Source organism: Hydractinia symbiolongicarpus, chromosome 2 (genome assembly GCF_029227915.1).
Source record: "Hydractinia symbiolongicarpus strain clone_291-10 chromosome 2, HSymV2.1, whole genome shotgun sequence".
NCBI classification, from domain to species: Eukaryota; Metazoa; Cnidaria; class Hydrozoa; order Anthoathecata; family Hydractiniidae; genus Hydractinia; species Hydractinia symbiolongicarpus.
Genome location: NC_079876.1, coordinates 12,844,333 through 12,866,025, shown reverse-complemented (window position 1 = coordinate 12,866,025; position 21,693 = coordinate 12,844,333). Strand labels below are relative to the sequence as shown.

Sequence of the window (21,693 nt, the reverse complement as noted above, 5' to 3'; positions counted from 1 at the left end):
ACTATGTTTATCGTAATGTTCACAATTTGTGCAAACCACATACAATGATGCATTGTCATACCTTTTTAATTTAATAAAATAAGTTAAATAGACAGGCTGCAGCATATAGCATTAAAAAAAAAAGTTTATGAAAAGTTTTGTTTTTGTGAAATGTCTTACCGCCTTGTATTTTTCAGCCCTCTTTACTTTGTCTTTTTTTCTTCAACCAAGGCGACTTTGATCATGGTTATATAGGATGAAATAAAAACAGCACAAAGGAGATAAAACATAAAACCAAGACCACAAGTTTTGAAATAAACTTTTTCTTTGATTTGCTTAGCAACTGAATTGCAATTTTTTTTTGAATAGCATATGATTTTAACCTTTATCATTATGGAAATAAATATTACACATTTAGTGTGTGTTTCACATACATAGTTTTAGACCTTCTGGACATCTAAATAATTCAGAACTTTGTTTTGCTAACTTCTTTTAATTTAATTCTGAATACCATGGTGGTTCAATTATCCAGCTTATTTTGACCTCATTGTAATTTTTTCTTCAGGAGTCATGTTTGATTCAGTTCTGATAAGCTCATTGAGTAGCCTTCAAATTTTATACGAACAAGAAGGCTGAAAATGGCTAAAACAACAACGAAAAAGAAACAATATCAAATTTAAACTGTTTTTATTCCTTTTTTCTGGTAAAAAAAATCCAACGTGGTGATTCCTGCTTTTGTAATGCGTTTTTTTGATTTTTTCAAAAACGGAGTAGTTATGAATAATATGTTGTTGCGGCATGAAATGTTTAGAAAATGGATGTGAATTTTATATTCTTCAAGTCAGCATGTCATTAGCTACATTGAAGGAAAACATTAACCTAAACATATTGTGACTTTTACTTAAAGATCTTATTGCATTGTTTGACCACAGGGCTAGTTTTCTCCTCGCAATGCACTAACCATTGGCTAAAAGTCAAATCACATGACTGTCTGACCTAGAATATGTTAGAAAAGCAAACTATAAATGTAAATACAAAGTGCAAAGTCCAAAACTCCTGTCATATTTGTCTTGTGATGTGCTTAACATAATTCAACAAAAGTGTGAAAATATTAACATTCCAATCAAGAAAGTCAACAAACACATTTTAGTTTCTATGATGTATGTCTAGATGTATAAACAATCTACTTAATTTTTTAATTTAACCATTTTTTTAAAATATTTATTAGCAGTAACCATAGAGATACATGAAGAGAAAAAAACACAACACGATAATTTCTATTCAAAGTCCCATTGCTTAAGCAGACAATGCGGAGGAGGCGTGACACTGGATTCCAGTTCTTTTTTCTATCAAAACAACTAATCACTAATTCTTAATCTGTAGTAAGAATAATGTTGACAATTTTACCTAAAAAAATTGAGGAAGTAAAAAACTGTTCTATTGAATTCTTCCAACGTAACACGAAAATGTCACATCCGATATAGCTATTCTTATACAATTGTTCCTAAATTTTATCTTCAATCAGAAATTTACTAACCAAATCAAAGAAATTTTCTACCCTAAAAATCAGCAGGCTTAAAAAATAAAAATATCATTAGGCTCCAATAATAAAAAATATTTCAAGATCAACATCAAGATAAAAAAAAAAAAAACTTATTTTGATTTTGAACCACAAATTAAGGATTTTATAGAGTCACCTGGATTTAGTTATTAGTCTCAACTCTACAAGCTTGTAACACTAAGAACCTACAGGCTCAAATAGACGTAAAAACAGTGATCGAGAAACATGTACAGAAAATCTTAACTCTTATAAAAAATGGTGATGAATAGCACAACTTCATCACATTGTACATTATTCAAATAAATTTAAATTCTTTCTTTTATAAGAGAAAGAATTAAAATTGTGTTATTGTCTAGTCTCTATAAGATTAGCCTTGTGTCCATTAGGTCATGTTACATCATACACGAAATCTTCAAACTATAACTTACTATAACTTAAATTTATCGACTTGTTGTGCTGGCGATATTTTTTGGCTTTTGCACGTGGGTTAATAACTAGTCTATCAAATAAGATCATATATATCTAAACCAATTTACCTTGTATTTTTCTACTTATGGTTTCAACTGTTTACATTGTCTTTCTCTTTTGTAGATCCTGTGACAAAGATGTCTGCTTGCAGGTAAATGGCTAAATATATTTATAATATTTTAATTACTATTGGCCTCGTGTAACTTTTATCTACGCATACACTCTTTTTAAGTAACCTATTTGTATTAAACCAAGTATTAAGAATTCTAAAATATAAGTAATAAAGCCTTCACTATTCCAGCTTATTTATCCCCTAAAAAGCATTTGGAGAGACACAATTTTAAATAAAGAATTGACTTAACTTCAAATTTAACCAGCCAATACAAATGAGCATTTAATTTTTTATACAAAAAGTTATTCTAAGAAGTTTGTTAACACGCAGTATCTATCGTAAAGAGCTTGGAACTCTGATCAAAATGAGGTATATAAACATGTATATTTAAGGAACAGAGAAGGAGATACATACGTTTTAAAATTTTGCTGGCGTCAGCAAAGTCACCCCCAAAGTACTAAAAAATTTTATTAAGAAATTTCTATACCACTGGTCTTCATCGTATAGATCTTGAAACACTGATCAAGGAAATGTATAGGATCGTGTATTTTTGACAAACACTTGCAGAGATATTGGGGTTAACGGTTTCTTGATGACATGATCAACTCGTTCCGAAACGGTTTCAGGGACCAAGGTTTGAGACATTTGCACAAATTGGTCCCAGGTGTCCCTAGTTACCCACGCCGTAAAAAAATGACTGACGTCACCACCTCGTTTTCAAGTTAATTGGCCTCAAAGTTGTAAGTGCACGTTGAATTTCTAATTGTCTAATTGAAGAAATGGCACTTGCAAACTTAATATTTACTTGGTCAATTACCCTTCCATGAAATCACATAAGCAACTTTTGTAACTTGGACCAAGAAAGTATCAAAAATTCTAGACCACTGTTATATTTCTCTATTTTACAGACGTAACTGTTCTTTACTTGTTGTTTGTTAATTACTTACTTGAGAAGGTGAAATTCATATTTGCATTTACTATTCGTGCTGGGGGACGGGGCTGATTTAGGCCCTGCTCTTAAACTTTTTTTATACCTTTTTTATGTGTTCATAATTACACCTTCAAATTTTTCAGAACTTTTCAAGAACTTTTATTTTGCTTTATTTTCCAAAAACAATTTTTTTGGAATTATGCCGAAGCTTTATGTGACTTCTTAGTTTATATTGTTATATTATTTTGTATTTCTATTATTATTGTTACTAAATTCATCTCAATTATATAGCATTCAAAATCGTTAACAAAGTTCAAAGTTAGTGCTTTTTTCCATATGTCACTAAATTTGATGACGTCATCACCAAAAATGTTGACGTCGCCAATTTTTTTTTCACCAAATTGGGTATTTATACCTGGACAACAGTTGTGGTAAGTTTCAAGTCAAACGGACAACAATTGTAGAAATTACACGGGAGGGGGGATGATTTTTAAATGCGTTGTATTTCTCAGGTTATTATTAGGTTAATAAAATTAATAAGGATTTATGGTTTTCTTTATGATATTGCACTAATTTCTGAAAAGGGTAATTTTTTGATGGAGTCTCTAACCAATTGTAATTATGCGTTTAATTTTTAGTTTTTGGATGTATAAAAACAAAGAAGGAGATATTGTTGTTAAGTTTCATAATGAAGATCTTCAAAGGGTGCAAACGATTAATATGAAACAGGAAGAAGACGATACAATGATAGAATTGCAAGGAACAGATTACCGTGAAGAGAGAAAAGACAATAGACTGGTATTGACGATGTACAGAGCAGCTATACATTATATTGCACAGCTTGCCATAGCACTGCTTGATATTGACGGAAAGCAAAAATTATTTGTAGTCGACAGTAAGTACTCCAATTACAATTTAGTCATTGGTTTTTCTTTAACATATGCACGTAAGTTTTCTTTACGTTACTGTCTTTAATATTTGTAGATGTCAACATCGCCTGTGCTCACAAGTATACCAACAGAGAAAGCAACTTTTCTCTCCATACACATAATAGTGACAAAATTGCAGCACATATCGAGTCAATTATCAGCACCCCTCTTAATGAAACTAACATTCAGCTCTTCTGCTGTGGAGAAGTACAAAAAAAAGTAGAAGCGAATACTTAAAATTTTCAAGAAATTATGTTAATGAAAACTGCACATCCAACAATGCCTTTCTAAAAGAAGCTGTCCAATTTCCACCACCAATGGTAAATGAAGAGATATCCAGACTTGCCCTTCGACTAAAGTCATTTCTTAGTGAAATTGGACAGGTGTTTGTGATTTTCACACATTACAATACCATGGACAATCTGAGACTTTTAAATTTAAATACTTATTGTGATCGTGTTCCAGATTATAAACACAGACTTCTGCTGCTCCATCCATCTCAAAATACCTTTGTCAATATAAGATACACTAAAACTACCAGTGCGTCAACCATTGAGGAAGAATTTCAAAATGGTGAAGTAGATATTAAACATTTGTTTTCAATCAATCGAAAATTTATCTCGAATAGTACCTCCAGATTTATAAATGTGGTTGCAGCACCAAATTTCCGAAAGTTAGAGAACATCGACGTTTGTGCAAGCTGTCAATTGTTAGATCAGTCTATTTTGTCAGACGACGCAAAGGTTAAAAGGTTTTTTCTGAATCTGGGATTAACAAGAAGATATCCTGATAAGAAAATTAAAGAGCAGTACATGAACATATTGGGTCAAGCAATGTGTTTCATGGCAAGTAGGGAAACTATGAACACTGTTCCAACAATCAAAGATGACATCCATGGGAAAATAAGCACTCTCCTATTGTCACCTGAACAGTCAAATATTTTGTTTGACGAATCTAAAAAGAAAATCATCGTGGGACCATTGGGAAGTGGTAAATCTGTTCTTGCTTTAAATTATCTAAAACATCTTTACCAATGTTGTGAAGGAAACTGCATAATATATTATGTTATGTGGAGTGACAAAACGATACTGCTGAAAGCTGTCGAAGAATTCGTCTTAACATTTCAATGCAACAGAAATGTCACCGTGATAGTAATAAATGCAATTGAATTAGCAAAAGAGCTCAACCTCTCTAAACTTCCAACAGTATCTCAATTATTACTGAACCTGTTAAGGAAACATGGTGCCATGTCATTTCATTTTATAAGCGACGAGGTAGATGGTGAGATGTTTGACAATCAAGAAGCTTTATCGCTGAAGCAGATTTTGGAGAGGGAAGAAGCTTTACAGAATTCCATGATTGTGTTGTTTCTGCAATCTTTGGAAAAGCACAGGAGATTGGTTACATCTGGAGAAACAAAAAATCATGATAAATACAAATACGAAGAAACTGGTATGCGTGTGTTTTACCTCAATAAAGCAATGCGAACAACGAAGAAAATTTTTGACTTTTTAGTAGAATTTGAGAAAAACATTTCTGCTGTTGAATCAGTTATCAAACATCCTGTTCAAGACAGCGCTGGTAAAAAAACATCCCTCCAAAACTCTGCGGCGACAAGTTCTGTTGTCCACAAAAATTCAAAGAAACTTCTCCCTCAAAAAATTGGAGAAAAAGGTGAAGAAGGTAAAAAAATATTTAAAGAGCCAGTGGACATCGACGAAATTGCAGCTGCCTCAAATTATCCAGATGTTTCTGAAGATATCAAAACCCTAACCAAAGTGAAATGCAACTCCGCCCAAGAAGTTGGACATAACATTGAAGGAACAAAACCAGTACTGATACATCTTAATTATGAAAATGAAACAGAAGAAAAAAGTATTGTCATGTTAGCTCTCTCGTTGGAATACTATCTAGATCGTGTTAATATTAAACGATTATTTTTTCATAACACTGTGGAACAATTGATCACGTTTCGAAAAGTTTTGGATTTGATCGGAAGGGATTATTTTGTTTATAACAAACAAACTGAATGGAACATTATCGATCACAACAATGAAGTTACCAATCTTCCGGAAAACGAAGGTTATGATTTAATTACTAATCTAGAAGGTAGTAGAGGAACAGAATTTTGTGAAACCGTATGTTGTATTGACATAAATGACACTATGTTGCGACACAAGACGTTAGAAGGAATGTCCAGAGTAACTGAACGCCTGATAATTGTTTGCGCGTGTAATATACAGTCTGCTGCTACAAATTCATCAACTGGACATATCATTAAAGATCTGTTACCAGAGTACCTGAATGAAATTTCTGTTGAATGTTGCAAGAATTCAAACGAAAATTACATTGAAACACAAGTTAATGACAGAAAATCGATAGGATATGTAAATACAAATTCGCGTAGATTCAAAAATCTCATGGAACGGATAAAGAAAATTGAATATAAAAACAATGAATCAGATGAGGCCGATTTTGCGCAAATTATACGTAACAAGTAAATATATCTTATTTCTTAGTTTACATACCAAAAAATTGCCAGTTTTTATTTGTTTACGTATTACAAACCATATCTTAAAAAGCCACAACTTCATCATCAAAGTCATCCCTTTCATCCTACATAAAAAATATAAGGTTACCTTTATAATTTCCAAATTTATTTACTAGCTTTCAATCTCCAACAATCAACGCGAGCTGCATTTTTACACACGATGATTCGTGTACAATTAGTTGGAATGATGAAGGATATGGTTACGTGATTGAAATGGAAAACGACAGATCACAATGGCAGAACGTAGAAGGTGTGACCACACATGGTAGATGTGTTATCAATAATTTAGTTGTTGGAAAGACATACAAGTTTCGTGTTGCAGCCAGTAATAACTTTGGTGAATCAGAAATTATATTATCCTATCCACATTTCGTTGCTGTTACTTTTCAAGGTAGGTTGTTCACACAAAACTTTTTTGTTGTTATGCGTAAAGTTTTTAAAATTATACAAAAATGAATATAAAATTCTAAATATCATAAATGACCATAACCAGGAGATCCAGAATATTTTTTTATCACAAGAAAATCAGAATAAGGTGTTAAAAATACACTCACCTAAACAAATATAGGTAATTTCCATACTACTTCAGAGGGTAAGATGTGACCACGCTAACTTTGTGCTTATTGGTTGATTTTAAACGTAGTCCGCTCTGAGAAATTATTTTGTGTTTATTTGTGGATTAAATTTTAGGAATCTGTTTTGACATATTCGTTCTGATACATTCATTTTTAATATCCTCGAAGAAAGCTAACTTAACTGAGCTAAAAATGATCATTAATGTTGTCTGCTTTGTTTTACGAAGTTTTAAATTTATGGTCCTTGCCAACATACAACCCAGTAGATATTAATCATTTTTTTGATTTCTTTTTTTTTTTACTGCAACTCATTTTGTGAATGTAAAAAGAGTGCGTCCTTTTTACGGAAGTTAATTTGACTTTTTTCTAGCAAAAGTGATTCTAAGCAAAAAAAAATTAGCAAAAATTTAAATAAACAATTTTTTGCATTATTTTGATACGTATCTTTTTAATAAAAAATAGTGAAAAGAAAGGAGTATAATCATGGTCGAAAATAGGTCATAAACTCTGATTATTTTTCATTTTAACAATAGAAACCAGCCTCGTTCCACGAGTCTTTTGTGATTTTTAGCACATCCGATAATGACGTGAAGCTAAACAGTAAAAAAAACATGGGCGCGAGGTTGAACTCTGAAAATTAAAATGATAAAAAAGTTTAACCGATCGCGTGTCAAAAAACAATCTTTGAAATATTCGTGCAGACGAAATCGAATATATTGAGTACAATTTGTTCTATTTTTATCACTATATCATACTCAACCAAAACGAATATGTTTCATTCAACAAATAATGTTGATAAAATGTGTGAGGTGAGAGAAAATTTAATTTTGATAAAAGTAGCAGCTAGTTTTTATTATACATTATTTTTTTTCATGAGAAACCCGTTTACAATTAACGGAGTATTTACTAAGAGCTGTGTACCTAAGTCTCGTGTTCTTTAGAACTTGTTCTTATAAAAAACCGATCGCGTGTCGAAAAACAATCTTTGAAATATTCGTGCAGACGAAATCGAATATATTGAGTACAGTCATTCTATTTTTATCACTATATCATACTCAACCAAAACGAATATGTTTCATTCAGAAACAAGTTTTTTTAATAACAGGATGTGATTATAAGGTAAGAAGAACTCTCGAAAATTTCTTCTCGAAAATGTATAAATCTTATATGTATAAGAATTGAATTAATAAGAATCTACGTTCTTAAGAAATTTAATACATTTTTTTTGGTTTCTAGAAAGCAGATTTAATTGCAGATAAATTATTTTTAACACTGTTTCTTTTTTATAAGAATTCTTTTATATGAACCACAAGGGTAGGAAACTTTAAAATTTAAGAATGTTTTAGAAATCACCCTGAGGCTGGAAGCATGTTATTAGACACCTTTGTCGGTAATTCCTTTATGCTTTTAATCCACTCGTTCGAAAGTTGAAACATTCGAATGCGCAACCTTCGAATGCTGTACTTAATTCCGGAGATAGAAAATAAATTTGATTCAAAAATCACTTTAGAACATTTGGACTCATTTTTTTAGAATCTTTAAGAGTTATAAGGCCGCTTTATGTAATTCATTTAAAAGAATCAGTGTGTATTTGGTAAACAAAAATGCTGATGTCATCATGATTTAGACAATTAATTTTGTGTTTTTAATTTGTCTCCATTTGTAAATTCATACATGATGACGTCATTAAAATAGTGTTATTACAATTTTAATTTCATATGTTTATCAATGTTTGTATTAATTTGTATAATCGTTTATTTTCTTCGATATTTTTTTGTCGCTACGAACAAATTATCTCAAAATATTTTTTATTTAAGAATTTCCACTTGCGCAAATTAATCTGATGATATCAAAATAATATACTCAAAATTCGTTTGTTCTTATATTTATTTTTGTGTTTTTATAATTATTTGTGAATGTTTATTATATTAACATTCTCTTTTCACTATTTTTATGTTTATAAAATGTTCAATCTATTACAATAAGAAGAAACATCTTAAAATCGATGTCATAAATTTTTCGTTAGTGTATTTCATCAATTTATAAATTTATAATTTTTATTCATTTATTATTTTATTTTTAGATATCAAGAAAATTATTAGATCTAACGATATCGAGAAACTGCAAAAATTACTATCCATTCATCCAAACATCGTTCACATGAGAGGTGAACATGAATTCACACCATTGATGTGGACAGTACGGAACACCGACAATACATCAATGGTGGAAATACTCATCTCATATGGGAGTGATGTTTGGGCGGAAAATAGTGTGAAACAAAACAGTTATCATTTTGCTGCATATCGTGATCGTCACACAATATTAGATATGTTATGTCGACATGATGTAACAAACATCAACCGTGGAGATGTTAACAACGACACACCATTACATTGTGCTGCAATGTATGGTTACATCTCATGTGTTGATGTTTTGTTGCGTCATGAAAATATTGATGTGACGATCGAAGATATAGCTGGAAGAACAGCTTATGATGTTGCTGGAAGATTGAAGAATGAACAAAACCGGGAAATAATAAGACGAAAAATAAAAGAATACGAAGTAAGTTATTAAGTTGATTTAATAAATTAGAAAGAAGAATAAATGTGATTTTTATTCGCGGTTTTTTATAATTATTAAGGAAGAAAGATGGTTAAAATTTTAAATGATAAAAGAGATATAAATAATAAACGGAAATAGAAAAGAATTATTAATATTCAAGCGGAGTAAAATATTTTAACGAAAGTAGCAAAATAATTTAATTTTGGTTTAAATAGAAAAGAGAAATGAAATTAAATAAAAAGACGAAGAAATAATAAAATATTGAATATATATAAAAAATAATTCCATAGCTAAGTAAATAAAATTAAAACTTCGTACCCAGACCTCTATTAACTAGAATAGGCGAGAAAAAAATTAAAATAGCTAAGCATACATTACGTGTTTTGTTTCAATTTTATTAAATCTTTTTTTAGGATGAAAAGAAAAAATAAACGTCTTAGGAAATTGTTTCATTTCAATAAAACAACAATAGCTTTAGCAGGTGAGAAATTTTTCGCAGATGAGAAAACAATCCCTCGAATTTAAAATGTTTGAAATTTACGCGGCATTAAAATTTCCCCAATCTGTTTGAGGTTTAAGTACCTTCGAAAACTTTTTTCATTTTCATATATAACAAACTTTTATTTTTTAGATGATTGCAGCTCGAATTATTTATTATATTTTTGTACATAACTACACTATTATTTTATACATACTTATTTTATATATTTTATTTATTTATTTTTTATATATCTATAATAAATTATTTTTGTTTTCTATAATTTATTATTTTTATATATATATATACTTTATTTAAATTAAAACAAATTTATAAGAACAATGAAGCTGGAAGTGGCTGAAAAATAAGAACAAAGTTAGAGCAATAAAAAGGATGAATATTTACTGATATTCTTTTCACAATAAATATGAAGAAATACATCTTTCAATGCAGAGAAATTTTCGCAAATTTAATTGTTGTAGCTTTTCAAGTTTGATGATCTAGATGGTCAGATTATAGAAATAAAAACAATTTTAGCCATCGTCTACATTATCAGATTTATAAACTATATCAACTAATAAAAACAAGGAATCTGGATGTGGTTAAGAAATAAAAACAAATTTTGAGAAATAGAAAGGCTGAATATTTACTGATATTCTTTTCACAACAAATATGAAGAAATACATCTTTCAATCCAGAAGATTTTTTTACAATCAATTCGATTTTGTGTACTTAGGAAAAAAATGATCAAATTATAGAAATAAAAACAATGTTAGGATGAAGATGTAATATAAAATTAGATCTCAGCATAAAGTCAAAGTTCATCGTTCCTCCAAAAAACTTATTTTTAACAAAAAAATATTAATGAAATTTAATTTTTAACAAATGTACTGTGAAACAATTTTTTTTCGGCTTATTTTTGTATTATGAAATATACATGAAAAGATACATGTTTAAAGTCACGTGGTTTTGCTGCATACAAATTGTCTTGTTCCCAACTCTCTCAATATCCTATATTGTGAAAAAACAATTTGTCATTTGACAAAATGGAATTCATTTAATTTTGAAATGTAAGTTTCGACCTCTGTACCCAGTCCTCTTAAGAATAAACTAAGTTAGTTTTCGTGGAGATCGTCATCGGGTTTAAGAAGATTATAATGTATAAAAGGAATATTTATTTTGTTTTTATTTAGAAAATATATATACCTTATCACACATAAAACATTGTTTTCGTAACTAAGACCAACCCGAGGCTGAATTTTGCCATCAAATAAAAACAATCAGGACGTAAATCTGTTTTACACTGTCTCATACCACGCAAGAATTATTTGTGATCCTGTCTCAATACTTCAGCTTTTTCATGAACACAACGACAGAGGTTCATTAACAACATAAAAAAGCCTATTTCATACAAACATAATTTTCTTTATAAGGGCTTCGTAAATCATAAAGGAAAAAACTAGTTTTGAAATAAAAAAAGAAAATTTTCCGAATAATATTATTTGGAACTAATGTTTTGGCACTAATGTTTTGCGGAACTTACAGAAAATTCAAAAAATTTGCAAAAATTAATTTCTTTAGAGTATATAATTCTATGATTCTTATATTGCATGTTAAACCGAAATAATTTATGCGTTTTTAACCAATTCGTCTCCAGGACTTTTACAATTAGTTAAATACTTTGCACTTCAGGCTTATGGTTGCTAAAGTATCACATTTTGAACTAGCACGAAATATATGTTTACACTTGTGGTATTTTGCAGAATAGAATATATATAAAAAAAGCAAGTTTATGTGCTTCCCACCTGTTCCTTTTTTTAAAGTCATTCTATGAAAAAATTACTTCTACCAAAGAGTTGTAGCCTGCTATTCGTACTAATTTTTGCGCCAAATAATATACGAGCCTACTGTTTTGCTCAGAACATTTTATGCTTTGCCACCTTAAGGTGGGAAATAAATGCGGAATTATTGTTTGCGGTATGTTTTGTATTTTTTGACAATTACTACGCCGTAAAACTACCCTGTACAGTTACCCAAATAAACAACCCCGTACAACTTTTTCTGTACTTTCCTTTTGTGGGGTACACGTAATTCACCCAATCAAACTCGTCCCCAGTGCCTTTTGTCTCTTTTTTTTTACTGAACGTCTCGCCGTTCAGTAAAAAAAAGAGACAAAAGGCACTGGGGACGAGTTTGTCACTCAATCAAAAGACTCAATCACTTAAAGACGATTAAACATTTATAAGGTGGGAAATTCAAAAAAAAAAAAAGTCTGCTAAAAAAAGCAAAAAATAGTAGTCTCTTGTTTCTAATTTAGTCACTTTTTACAAAAACGTTTTATCAACACAGTCCCTTTGTCGCCTTGATAGAAAATGTGTAGCAAACACAAGGGCGTTTTTTCCTGTGATGCAAAATAATATTGGGAAACGAAATGTCTTCATACGCTGGAAAGAGCATACCGTAGTAATAATGAGAAATCACAACCCAACACAGATCCTGTATTTGAATATAGTAATATGCACTGTCACTTAATGACATGAAAACAACAACTAAATGTAATAATACTGGAAGATCAGATGTTGTTGTCAGTAGTGACTCGGCATATGCTCCATTTCAAATAGAACAACAAAAAGATTGAAGGCTTTTCACATAGCATAATCTAATCTGTCGCTTAACGACCAGAAGGATAATAAAAAGTTTAAATTTATTTAGTTGCTAGTCCACAGCCCGTGTAATAATCCCACTTTATCCCCGTGATTTAACTCACACCAACTTTCATAGAACGTGTGCTGCAACACATACCCACAAAAATGTCATAATCGCAAATCAAACTTAATTTAGTAACCAACTATGTGTCCAGAAGGCGTTGCCACATTAGATGCGGATGGCTGAGATTTGACAGGAATCGCCGCATATAAGAAAATTTTAGGACTACAGTAAGACATTTACACGAAAACAAACTGCATAGTCAAAAGGTGAATTTTTTCGTGTCTCACATATTTTTAAGAGGGAGGGTGGCATTAACTTTCCCTTTGTTTGGAACAAGTATACACTTGATACGGAAATTTGATACTACATAAAATAGCTATAATTAGAACAAAATATTACATCATACAATCAAAATGGTAACATAAAATGTAAACAAAAGCGGTCGCAACTGCTAGCTGGCTGGAACAAAACAACAACAATGAAGAATGAATGTTACACAAAGTATTTTAAGCTAGAGGTTGGATTTAGTCCTTCAGGAATCTCTATAGGCCTACGTCTCAGGGATACCACAAAATACCACATATTCTTGTTTGCAATATCTGTAAATGCTAAAGAAACCTTGTAATTAAACTTCCCCCCACCCACCACGTAAACTCTTTTTTCTTGCCTATTATGTTTTACTGATATATCAATTTTCGGTCTGGCAGTTTACTTATCATATTTAGCTCGTCCTAGACCCTTAAACAAAATGGCGGTTAAAAAGGAGAAACACAAAGCTAGCTAGTTTTTCTAAATTGTAGCATTAGTCAGGGAGCTAATGGTAGAAAACAGGACAGCATTGCATTTCTTGGAACCTTTCGAAAACTTTTGTTAACTGATATTTATTACCGTAAAGATTGTTGAGAGTTCCAAGTGAAATCTTCATAATTATTAAAGATAGAGATCATGTGTTTGCACGGCAACACCGTTCTCTTCCATTCGGCACATCCACAATTTGGAAAGCAGTCATCAGATCCAAAAATGACTTTATATTTATTTTTGTTTGACGATGAAATACGAGCCAGTATTGTCCTCCACGAAAGAGACATTTTCGATTGATTTCTTTCAAAAGATCGATCTTTTCAATGCAGTACTTTGTGAAAGCGGTCTGATTGTACTTTCTAAACTCGGAACTTTGCCGACTATTTGCTTCAACATACCTAAAAAAATGAACAAAATGTATGTTATACACGTAATATAAATGCAATGTTTAAGTGAAACATGGTAGAAAATCTGTAAGCAAAACACTTACTCTGCCACTAATAGACGTGTCTTTGTACTGGGACAGGAACTCATACTGTAAATCTTCATTTTTTCTCTCGGCGCCATTATTTGTATTGACGGATATCTCCATTAAGCCTTCTCGAAAGTATCTCTAATAGAATTTGAATATTTTATAACAAATGTGTGGCTTTTCACAATTGAATTGTCAATAAAATGCCCTTCCCTTATGGCAGGAGAGCCAGGTTTTAGAAAACCATTGTGTAAATCATTTAGAGCTGTCATTTTTACATATATCGCTACATTGTAAGTCTTCCGCAGATTTCTTATAATCTTCAAGCGAGTTAGCTATTCTTTGCAATGTTGGTAGAACCATGTCTTTCATAAAGCGCATTCCCTTTGAGCCAGTACAGAGCCATCGCTTCCAAGCTTGTTGGCGATGAAAATCACATAAAAACACTAGGCAATCAGAAAAAAGGTTTTTAAAAAGGATCTATTACTTGATTTGTAACTTACAAATAAAAAACAATATAAACTTTCCCGGAAACTTTCTTTTCTCTTCACAATTTTCGACCATGCAGCGTATTGACTTCCACGTATCATTCCAACTTTTTAAAACTTCTAAAGCTTTCGTGATTGCATCAACTGTTTCATCTTGCATTGCGAAAAAGCCATCAATCTGATAATCGACATTCGTCTTCAGGGCAATGAAGTATAGAGGGATTGAATACTTTGTTGTTTTTATAGGTAGCATCGAGCAAGCATATGTGATTACCATAACGCTTTAATAAAAGCCTTTGTGTAGAAGTTTGATAAACGAACAAGTCTTTGTTCAGTTTTTAGTTCTCTTACCTAATAATACAAAACAAAATTGAAAATGCTCTATTGCGTTTTAGATAAGTAAAAAAAAGTATCAAATAAAATATACCTGTATAAATTCATCTTCCACTTCTTCGCCACTTTCTGGTTGTAAGTCATTGTTCAGCTTTTCAAACTCTGTCTCAGCATCTTTTACTGTTTTTTCGTAACTACAAAAGAAGTTATCGCTCGGGTACTCTTTTTTCCATTCCTGAATTTTGATAGCGAAATTTGCTTGATCGAGCGAAACGAAGTTTTACAGCTGCTTTGTACATATGATTACGTGCGTCTTTTATTGTTGAATGGAAACGGCGACTTGAACATGGTGGCATGGCTGTGTCTTAAAACATTTCATTTTTGACATAAATTTTGTCTTGACATCTCTCTTACATTTCTTACTTACTTACCAATTGAAGCATTTTATTATTGATTCTATCGTCGATAGTTCGACGGGAACCAACACACTAAAAAAGATTTTACAGTATTGATTCTACCCTTTAAAAAACTTATATAAATAAATTGCAAAAATTGCAGCCGTACCTCGCCTAGCAAGTGTCCAATATGCGAGCTTTTTTTAGGAAATCCAATCAAGACGCATCTTTCTGTCTGCAAAGTGTCTTTGTCTGTATTCCATATGTTTTTAAGTTTCTTTACGACGGTCTGCTTTTGGCGATCAGTGTTTTTGTCTGACTATATCTGTAAGAATATTTACTTAAATTAGAAAGTCATCTTAAGTCATCGGACATTATTATCAATAATAAAGGTGTCACCTACCTTAAGGGAAGAAATGATTTGCTAAAGAAATTTGTGCGAAACTTTTTTTTGCGGAATTTGGCCAAATCCGCAAAAATTTATTCCGCAAAAGTGAAGAAATTTTGGTCATCCGCAAAAATAAATTCCGCAAAACTTTGGAAATTTTTCATCCGCAAAAATGAATTATTGTTGCAGCTACCTGACTTCCGCAAAATTTATTCCGCAATATCTCTTTTGAGGTCGCTATCCGCAAAAAAATTATTCCGCAAAATATGCCATTTTAGGGTCACACATCCGCAAAAATTAATTCCGCAAATAATTTCTTCCCTCAAGGTACTTTATTTTTTTTTGAATCTCGAATTACGATTTTTTGTTCATCTTTTTAGTAGTCTGAAAACAAAATCTTGGTTTCCCCAAATGTTTAAAAATTGATATGTCACCCTAAATACAATTGTTTAGTCTATATATGACATGTACAACATAAGTCATGGTATCAACAAAAACAAACAAAACAACATAGTTTGATATTTGATGGTTCATAATCCAATAAGTTGTAGCCTAGAAAAATATTAAGACACAAATTACCAGATGATTAGAACTCTTTGTCTCTTTGTAAACTACAAAAATGGTATGTTTTTCAAAAGTTAAAAGTGCTTGAGTGCTACTCCTGCTTCCGGAATGGACGCTCTGTATTTTTAAAGTGTAAGAAGAAGAAGAGTAGTTAAATACTAAATAAGAGCGCAAGTCTATAAAGTTTCAAAAGAAATAGAAAAATTAAAAAGAAGGAAAGTAATAAAGCAAGAAAAATGCAAAAAATTACTGCTCGATTCGAAGCTGGAATAATTCTGATAATACAACATTCAAACAAACACATAAAAACAAAAAAAAATTATGATAAAATACCTTCAATTTTCAGTCCTATCCTAAAAAATTGCTGTCGCCGAAGTAAAAACAAAAAGTTAACTTTTACAACACTACCAAATTTTTTTAAGCTCGTGACACCATGTGCTACCATGTGCTACGCTCCCCTAGCTAGTAACACTATGGCACCAGAAATCAAAATATGTTTCCGTGTACTATATTGGAAACATATATATGTCATCTGTCTTCTATGTATATGTATATATAGTCTTCCACACCAACCGGAGCTTACATCCAGCTCGTTGCAATCTTTTAAATACCCTGCCATGTGACCCACATTGGCCAATTAAAAATTTCCATTACGTCATTTTTGTGTGGTCTCAAATTGACCGATAATTCCCCTCCAAGAGAGGATAACATTTACTTTTGTTGACGCAAATTCCTGGGAACGTGTGTAGTGTCTTCCCAACATGGCTGATGCTTTTCTCTAACGGAAAAAGAAAATTTAAAAAATTTCTGGCACGAAAGTTGCTACAAATGTGGTTTTGCAAAAATAATAATTTTTTTTCGCAAACAGAGAAAAGAACTTTTCGCTGACATTGAAATCGCAAAAATCACAAGCTTTTTAAATCAACATAACCTCAAAGACCAAAAACATCAAGCTCACCCTCTTTTCCTTGTGAACTTGGTGTTAAATATATAAGACTAACCTGTAGGTTATCTTCGCACTAGTTCTTTCTGTGTATAACCCAACACTAAATTAGTGTGATTGATTCAACTCAACACTATGGAACACCACTTTAACTAAACACAACGAATTACCATTGATACTGGCTATACACAATTAAAACCCCACCACCAAGTGATTCTTATTAGTAAACGCTTAGATAGAAGATCAACACTTGGTTCTTTGTTTTCTTACACATATTCTTATTTCTCTAGAGTTTTTGGATTTTCAGGAAGCCCATTGCGGGGGATTTTCACGAAGAGAATTGAACGGCGAATTCGACTGTAAATTGTATCTCAGCATGCGCAGTTTTGTTTGTTTTGATTTTGCATCGAAATATTCGCTTCGCTGAAAAGTAGAAACAGTTCCTACTTTTTAGCGGCTAAAAGTTTCGCTGCTATTTTTTGACCAATCAGAACGCGGTTAACTAATGTAAACAATGAATTTAGCGCCTTATTTATTTTGTCGTGAAAATTAAAAAGCGAATTCGCCATCGAATTTCGATATAATTACTTTTGTTCTAGAGCGAATTTTTACATTCTGTTTGAAGTTTCTGAAAGCTAAATAAAAGTTATTTAACATATCTTCCGGTTTTTACATGGATCGGATGAAAAATTGCCAAAAATTGTTTTTTCCGATTTTCGGGTAAAATCCGACAAAATCAGGAAATCGGATTAGTCACGTGTTCAAATTATTCCAAATGATTCTTCTTGATGAAAAAAAGTTGTGTTGCAAGTTTCAAGTTCTAAGGATAATCCTAACAGGAGTTATTATATTTTCCCCATTATAAGGATTTCATAGAGATTTTTAGGGGTAGTTTCGAGTAATGGCCATTATCAAAGCCTCTGAAAGGTATGGGACCTAAAAAATTAGCATGCAGGTGTCTAATAGATACATGTTGAAACTCAGTAAGTATCATAGCCATATAACAAAGCAATCAGGAGTTATTAAAAAAAAACCGTCAGGGGGGGGCGGAATCCGCCCCCCCCCCACCCCCGGACCGAATAGGGTTAACTCCAAGTTGGATTAGAATATGACAGACTTGATACTGAAGGGGAAAATGTTAAACAACGCAGTAATTAACTATATGCCCTATTGATCCTGCACAAACAATTCTTCATGATAGAAGGATAGGAAGATATAGAGAAATTTAGACGCGAAGACATTAAAATTAAATCATCTTCCAAACTGGTCATCTTACATGGGGATTGTCACTGGATGACAGTCCGAATAAAAAACGACGTCGTTGAGATATACGATTCCTTATACAGTGACACTAATAACGTTGCGGATGTATTTTGTAAGCAAATTTGTTCGCTCGTGGAAAGCCACTCATCAACACTTCAATTATGTTTTCAACCGTGTCAAAATCGAAGCACACACGCTTTACCATCTCTTCTGTGGATGCAGGCATTAGTACCACCTAGTGTTTAAATGAAACAGATTTTTAAATCGAAGTTTTGTCTTTCAGTTATTTTGTCGAGATATTGCCTGTTTCGCCCTGTTTTAGCTTTTCTTTCGTCTAAAAAATACCGCATCAGTTCTCTGGAAGACGAGTCAGCCTTGCGAAAATGCGCTTCACTCAATCCATAAACGTGACCCTTGAGAAACATACGCGGTCAAAAAGGTGCTTGAAACAAAGCATATTATTCAGTTATTTAAAGCATATTATTCAGTTATTAGCAACCAACCAATGAAATTTTTGACTTAATTTTGTCGTACTGTCGCATACTATGATATCCTCATCAAGTATCTTCAGAAACCAACCAACCAACGAAATTTTTGACTTAATTTTGTCGTACTGTCGCATACTATGATATCCTCATCAAGTATCTTCAGAAAAGACAATCCTCTGCGATATAGTTTTTTTCTAGGGGAACCACCTTAAGAAAGCATTAGAGATGAACGAAAAGGAGAAAAAACGGGCATATAACAACCGTGAATTGCAGCACGAACGAGGAAGTTTCACATTATTGGTTTTCAATGCGCACGAAGGAAAAGCAAGAGAATGTCAGCCATTTTATCGAACGACTTGGTGAAATGATTTCGGAGAAAAGAAATGTTCGGATGTCAATAGCAAGCAACTGGATAAACGAAAACTATCGTTTGGTCTATGTAAATGCATAATAATGTGTATGCGAGGTTCTAGATCGTTGTCATCAACTAAAATCGATGTCACTCGGATATGATGCGTCTGAAAAAATTACGAACAATATGTAAAAAAAAACATATATATACATATATAACTTTAATTTATGATATAGTTAATTTAATAAGATTCTGCTTAATGGTATGTAAGAAATTTTATAACGACATATTATTTAAGATTATTTGTGGGTACAAGGCGCGCACGCTAAAAAAAATCCCTGGGAACAAGGGTGGATTTGTGTTTGTGTGCGAACGGTGTCGTGTAAAATAACTCGAAATTTTACTTTAAAACACGGAAAACTCGTGGGTTGTATAAAATGGCGGTCTGTCTTCTGTTTTCTGCTGCAGTTATTGTTACAGTAATTAGTTGTGGTGTGTATATAGGGGATAACAACATTTTGTATAAATTCTGTAGCTTTACCATCCTTACCTAAAGACTACAAATTTTAAAGTATTCCTCCACAAGTGCTAGCCTAGCCCTAAGCTAGCTTAGCTCTAAACAACAAAGAAGCTAGCTACACCTATGTTAGCTATTTATATTCTAACTTAAATTTATCAAAGTACATTTATTAAATTTACGGGTTTAATTATGGAAGTTAGTCAGTCAGGGAAATCCTCTTAATTAAGCTGTACAGTTTAATTAAGATGTCAGCCTAATTAGGATGTATGATACAGTCTAATTAGCTAGGCGTTTTACAGCTAGCTAAGATGCACAAAACTTTGATCATCTAAAACACACATTTAACTAAATTTTAGCATCTATCTAACTGAATAAATCCAATATTTACGTGCAGTTGTTTTTAGATTTTTAAAAGTAAAAGAAGAAAAAAACATTTCCAAAAAGTCTATCTGTTACTATGTACTACAAAATTACAAAACAACATCTTCTAAATCTTGAAATAAGGTCTCGAATGAAATTTATTTAAAAAAACCAATGACAATGCAGAAGGTTTATTTGAAGTCACAGGTTCATATTGTATCAAATATAAAACCGGTCCCTCGAGAGTTGGTGGCAACACTTAAATTATATGCAAAAAAATAAATGAAATCATTCACATTTTCACACATTTTTTCCTCTCTTTGACAATAAGAAAAAAAAGATTTAAAAATTTCTCATGTGAGTATGTTATGTTCTTTTATACAGTTAAGAATTTTAAAATAAAATGTTCAACACACATTTAATTTCACACAGGCAGAAAAAACACATTTAATTTAAACACGTGGAGAAAAACACGGCATTTAATTAACTTTTTAAAAAAAAATTAATTTAACCACAAGTGGTTATAAACTGTTTTTATTGATACAGTTGAAGCTGGCGATTCATAATAAATGATTTTTGGAATACAGTTTTTAATAGTTAAATGCTTAAAGCATAGCCTTAAGTGGCGACATTAACTACGCTGTAGAAAATCAACTTTTAAAATTTGTTCGTTAATTTTTTTTATTTTACGCGAGTAAAGATCGTAACTAGCGTGTGCGATGAATCTCACACATGAATAGCTGTTGCGCGTGTGCGGGCGTGTGCGCGAGCGATCACGCGCGTCTAATGGAATTCCCTGTGTAAATGTTGGTGTAAATCAGGGTTCTGTACTTAGTCCGTTTTTTAGTGTTTGTTTGGTCTTAGAAGGGTTGTTAATAGAGTTCAGAACAGGCTGTCCATGGGAGTTATTGCTTGCAGATATGATTTGGTTCTCATAGCGAAATTAGTTGAAAAGTTTGGAAATGGAAGAAAAGACTAGAAGAGAAAGGGTTAGGAGTAAATGCAGCAAAATCTAGAGCTATGAATAGTAGCATTGAAGCCAATTGTGATCTTGTAGTTAGAAGGTGTCTTTGTGAAGTTTACAGGAAAGGGGTTGGGAGTAACTTAATTTTTGGTACCTATTGCCTCTATCTCGTAGAACTTCAAAAACTTTAAAATAATGTATGGGACTATGTATTAGAAAGGTGATTCAACAATAATGAGTTTATTTTTTATCAATATAGTTCGGAATTTTCTTCTTAAGTATTTTCTTCTTATAGAATTATGTGCTTTGAAAGTATACATTTGAAGAGGTATAAGGGTGTAAAGTTTTTTTGATGACGTCAACAACCTGTCTGTTCCGAAACAGGTGGCTGAACCCAGCTTTTGGTAATTGGACTTTGATACGATTAATCATAGCCTACTTATTGCGAAGCTTCATGCCTATGGTTTTGCTAAAAGTGCTTTGCATTTCATTTATTCTTATCTT

General features: G+C 31.8%; 1 protein-coding gene across 2 annotated transcripts in view; it reads left to right on the top strand.

Moving 5' to 3' along the window:
* Nucleotides 1-21,693, top strand: part of LOC130629493 (uncharacterized) — a 73,618-nt gene that overhangs the window by 369 nt on the left and 51,556 nt on the right. The window contains exons 2-8 of one of the 2 annotated variants that reach the window (XM_057442716.1): nt 2,132-2,159; nt 3,690-3,946; nt 4,036-6,477; nt 6,648-6,922; nt 9,190-9,671; nt 10,085-10,152; nt 10,303-11,108. In XM_057442716.1, the coding sequence (XP_057298699.1) occupies nt 4,298-6,477; nt 6,648-6,922; nt 9,190-9,671; nt 10,085-10,102 (2,955 nt within the window). In that variant the 5' untranslated portion in view covers nt 2,132-2,159; nt 3,690-3,946; nt 4,036-4,297 and the 3' untranslated portion in view covers nt 10,103-10,152; nt 10,303-11,108. Of the gene's footprint in view, nt 1-2,131; nt 2,160-3,689; nt 3,947-4,035; nt 6,478-6,647; nt 6,923-9,189; nt 9,672-10,084; nt 10,153-10,302; nt 11,109-21,693 lie in introns of those variants that run through there. The other variant, XM_057442717.1, reaches the window with a different exon arrangement.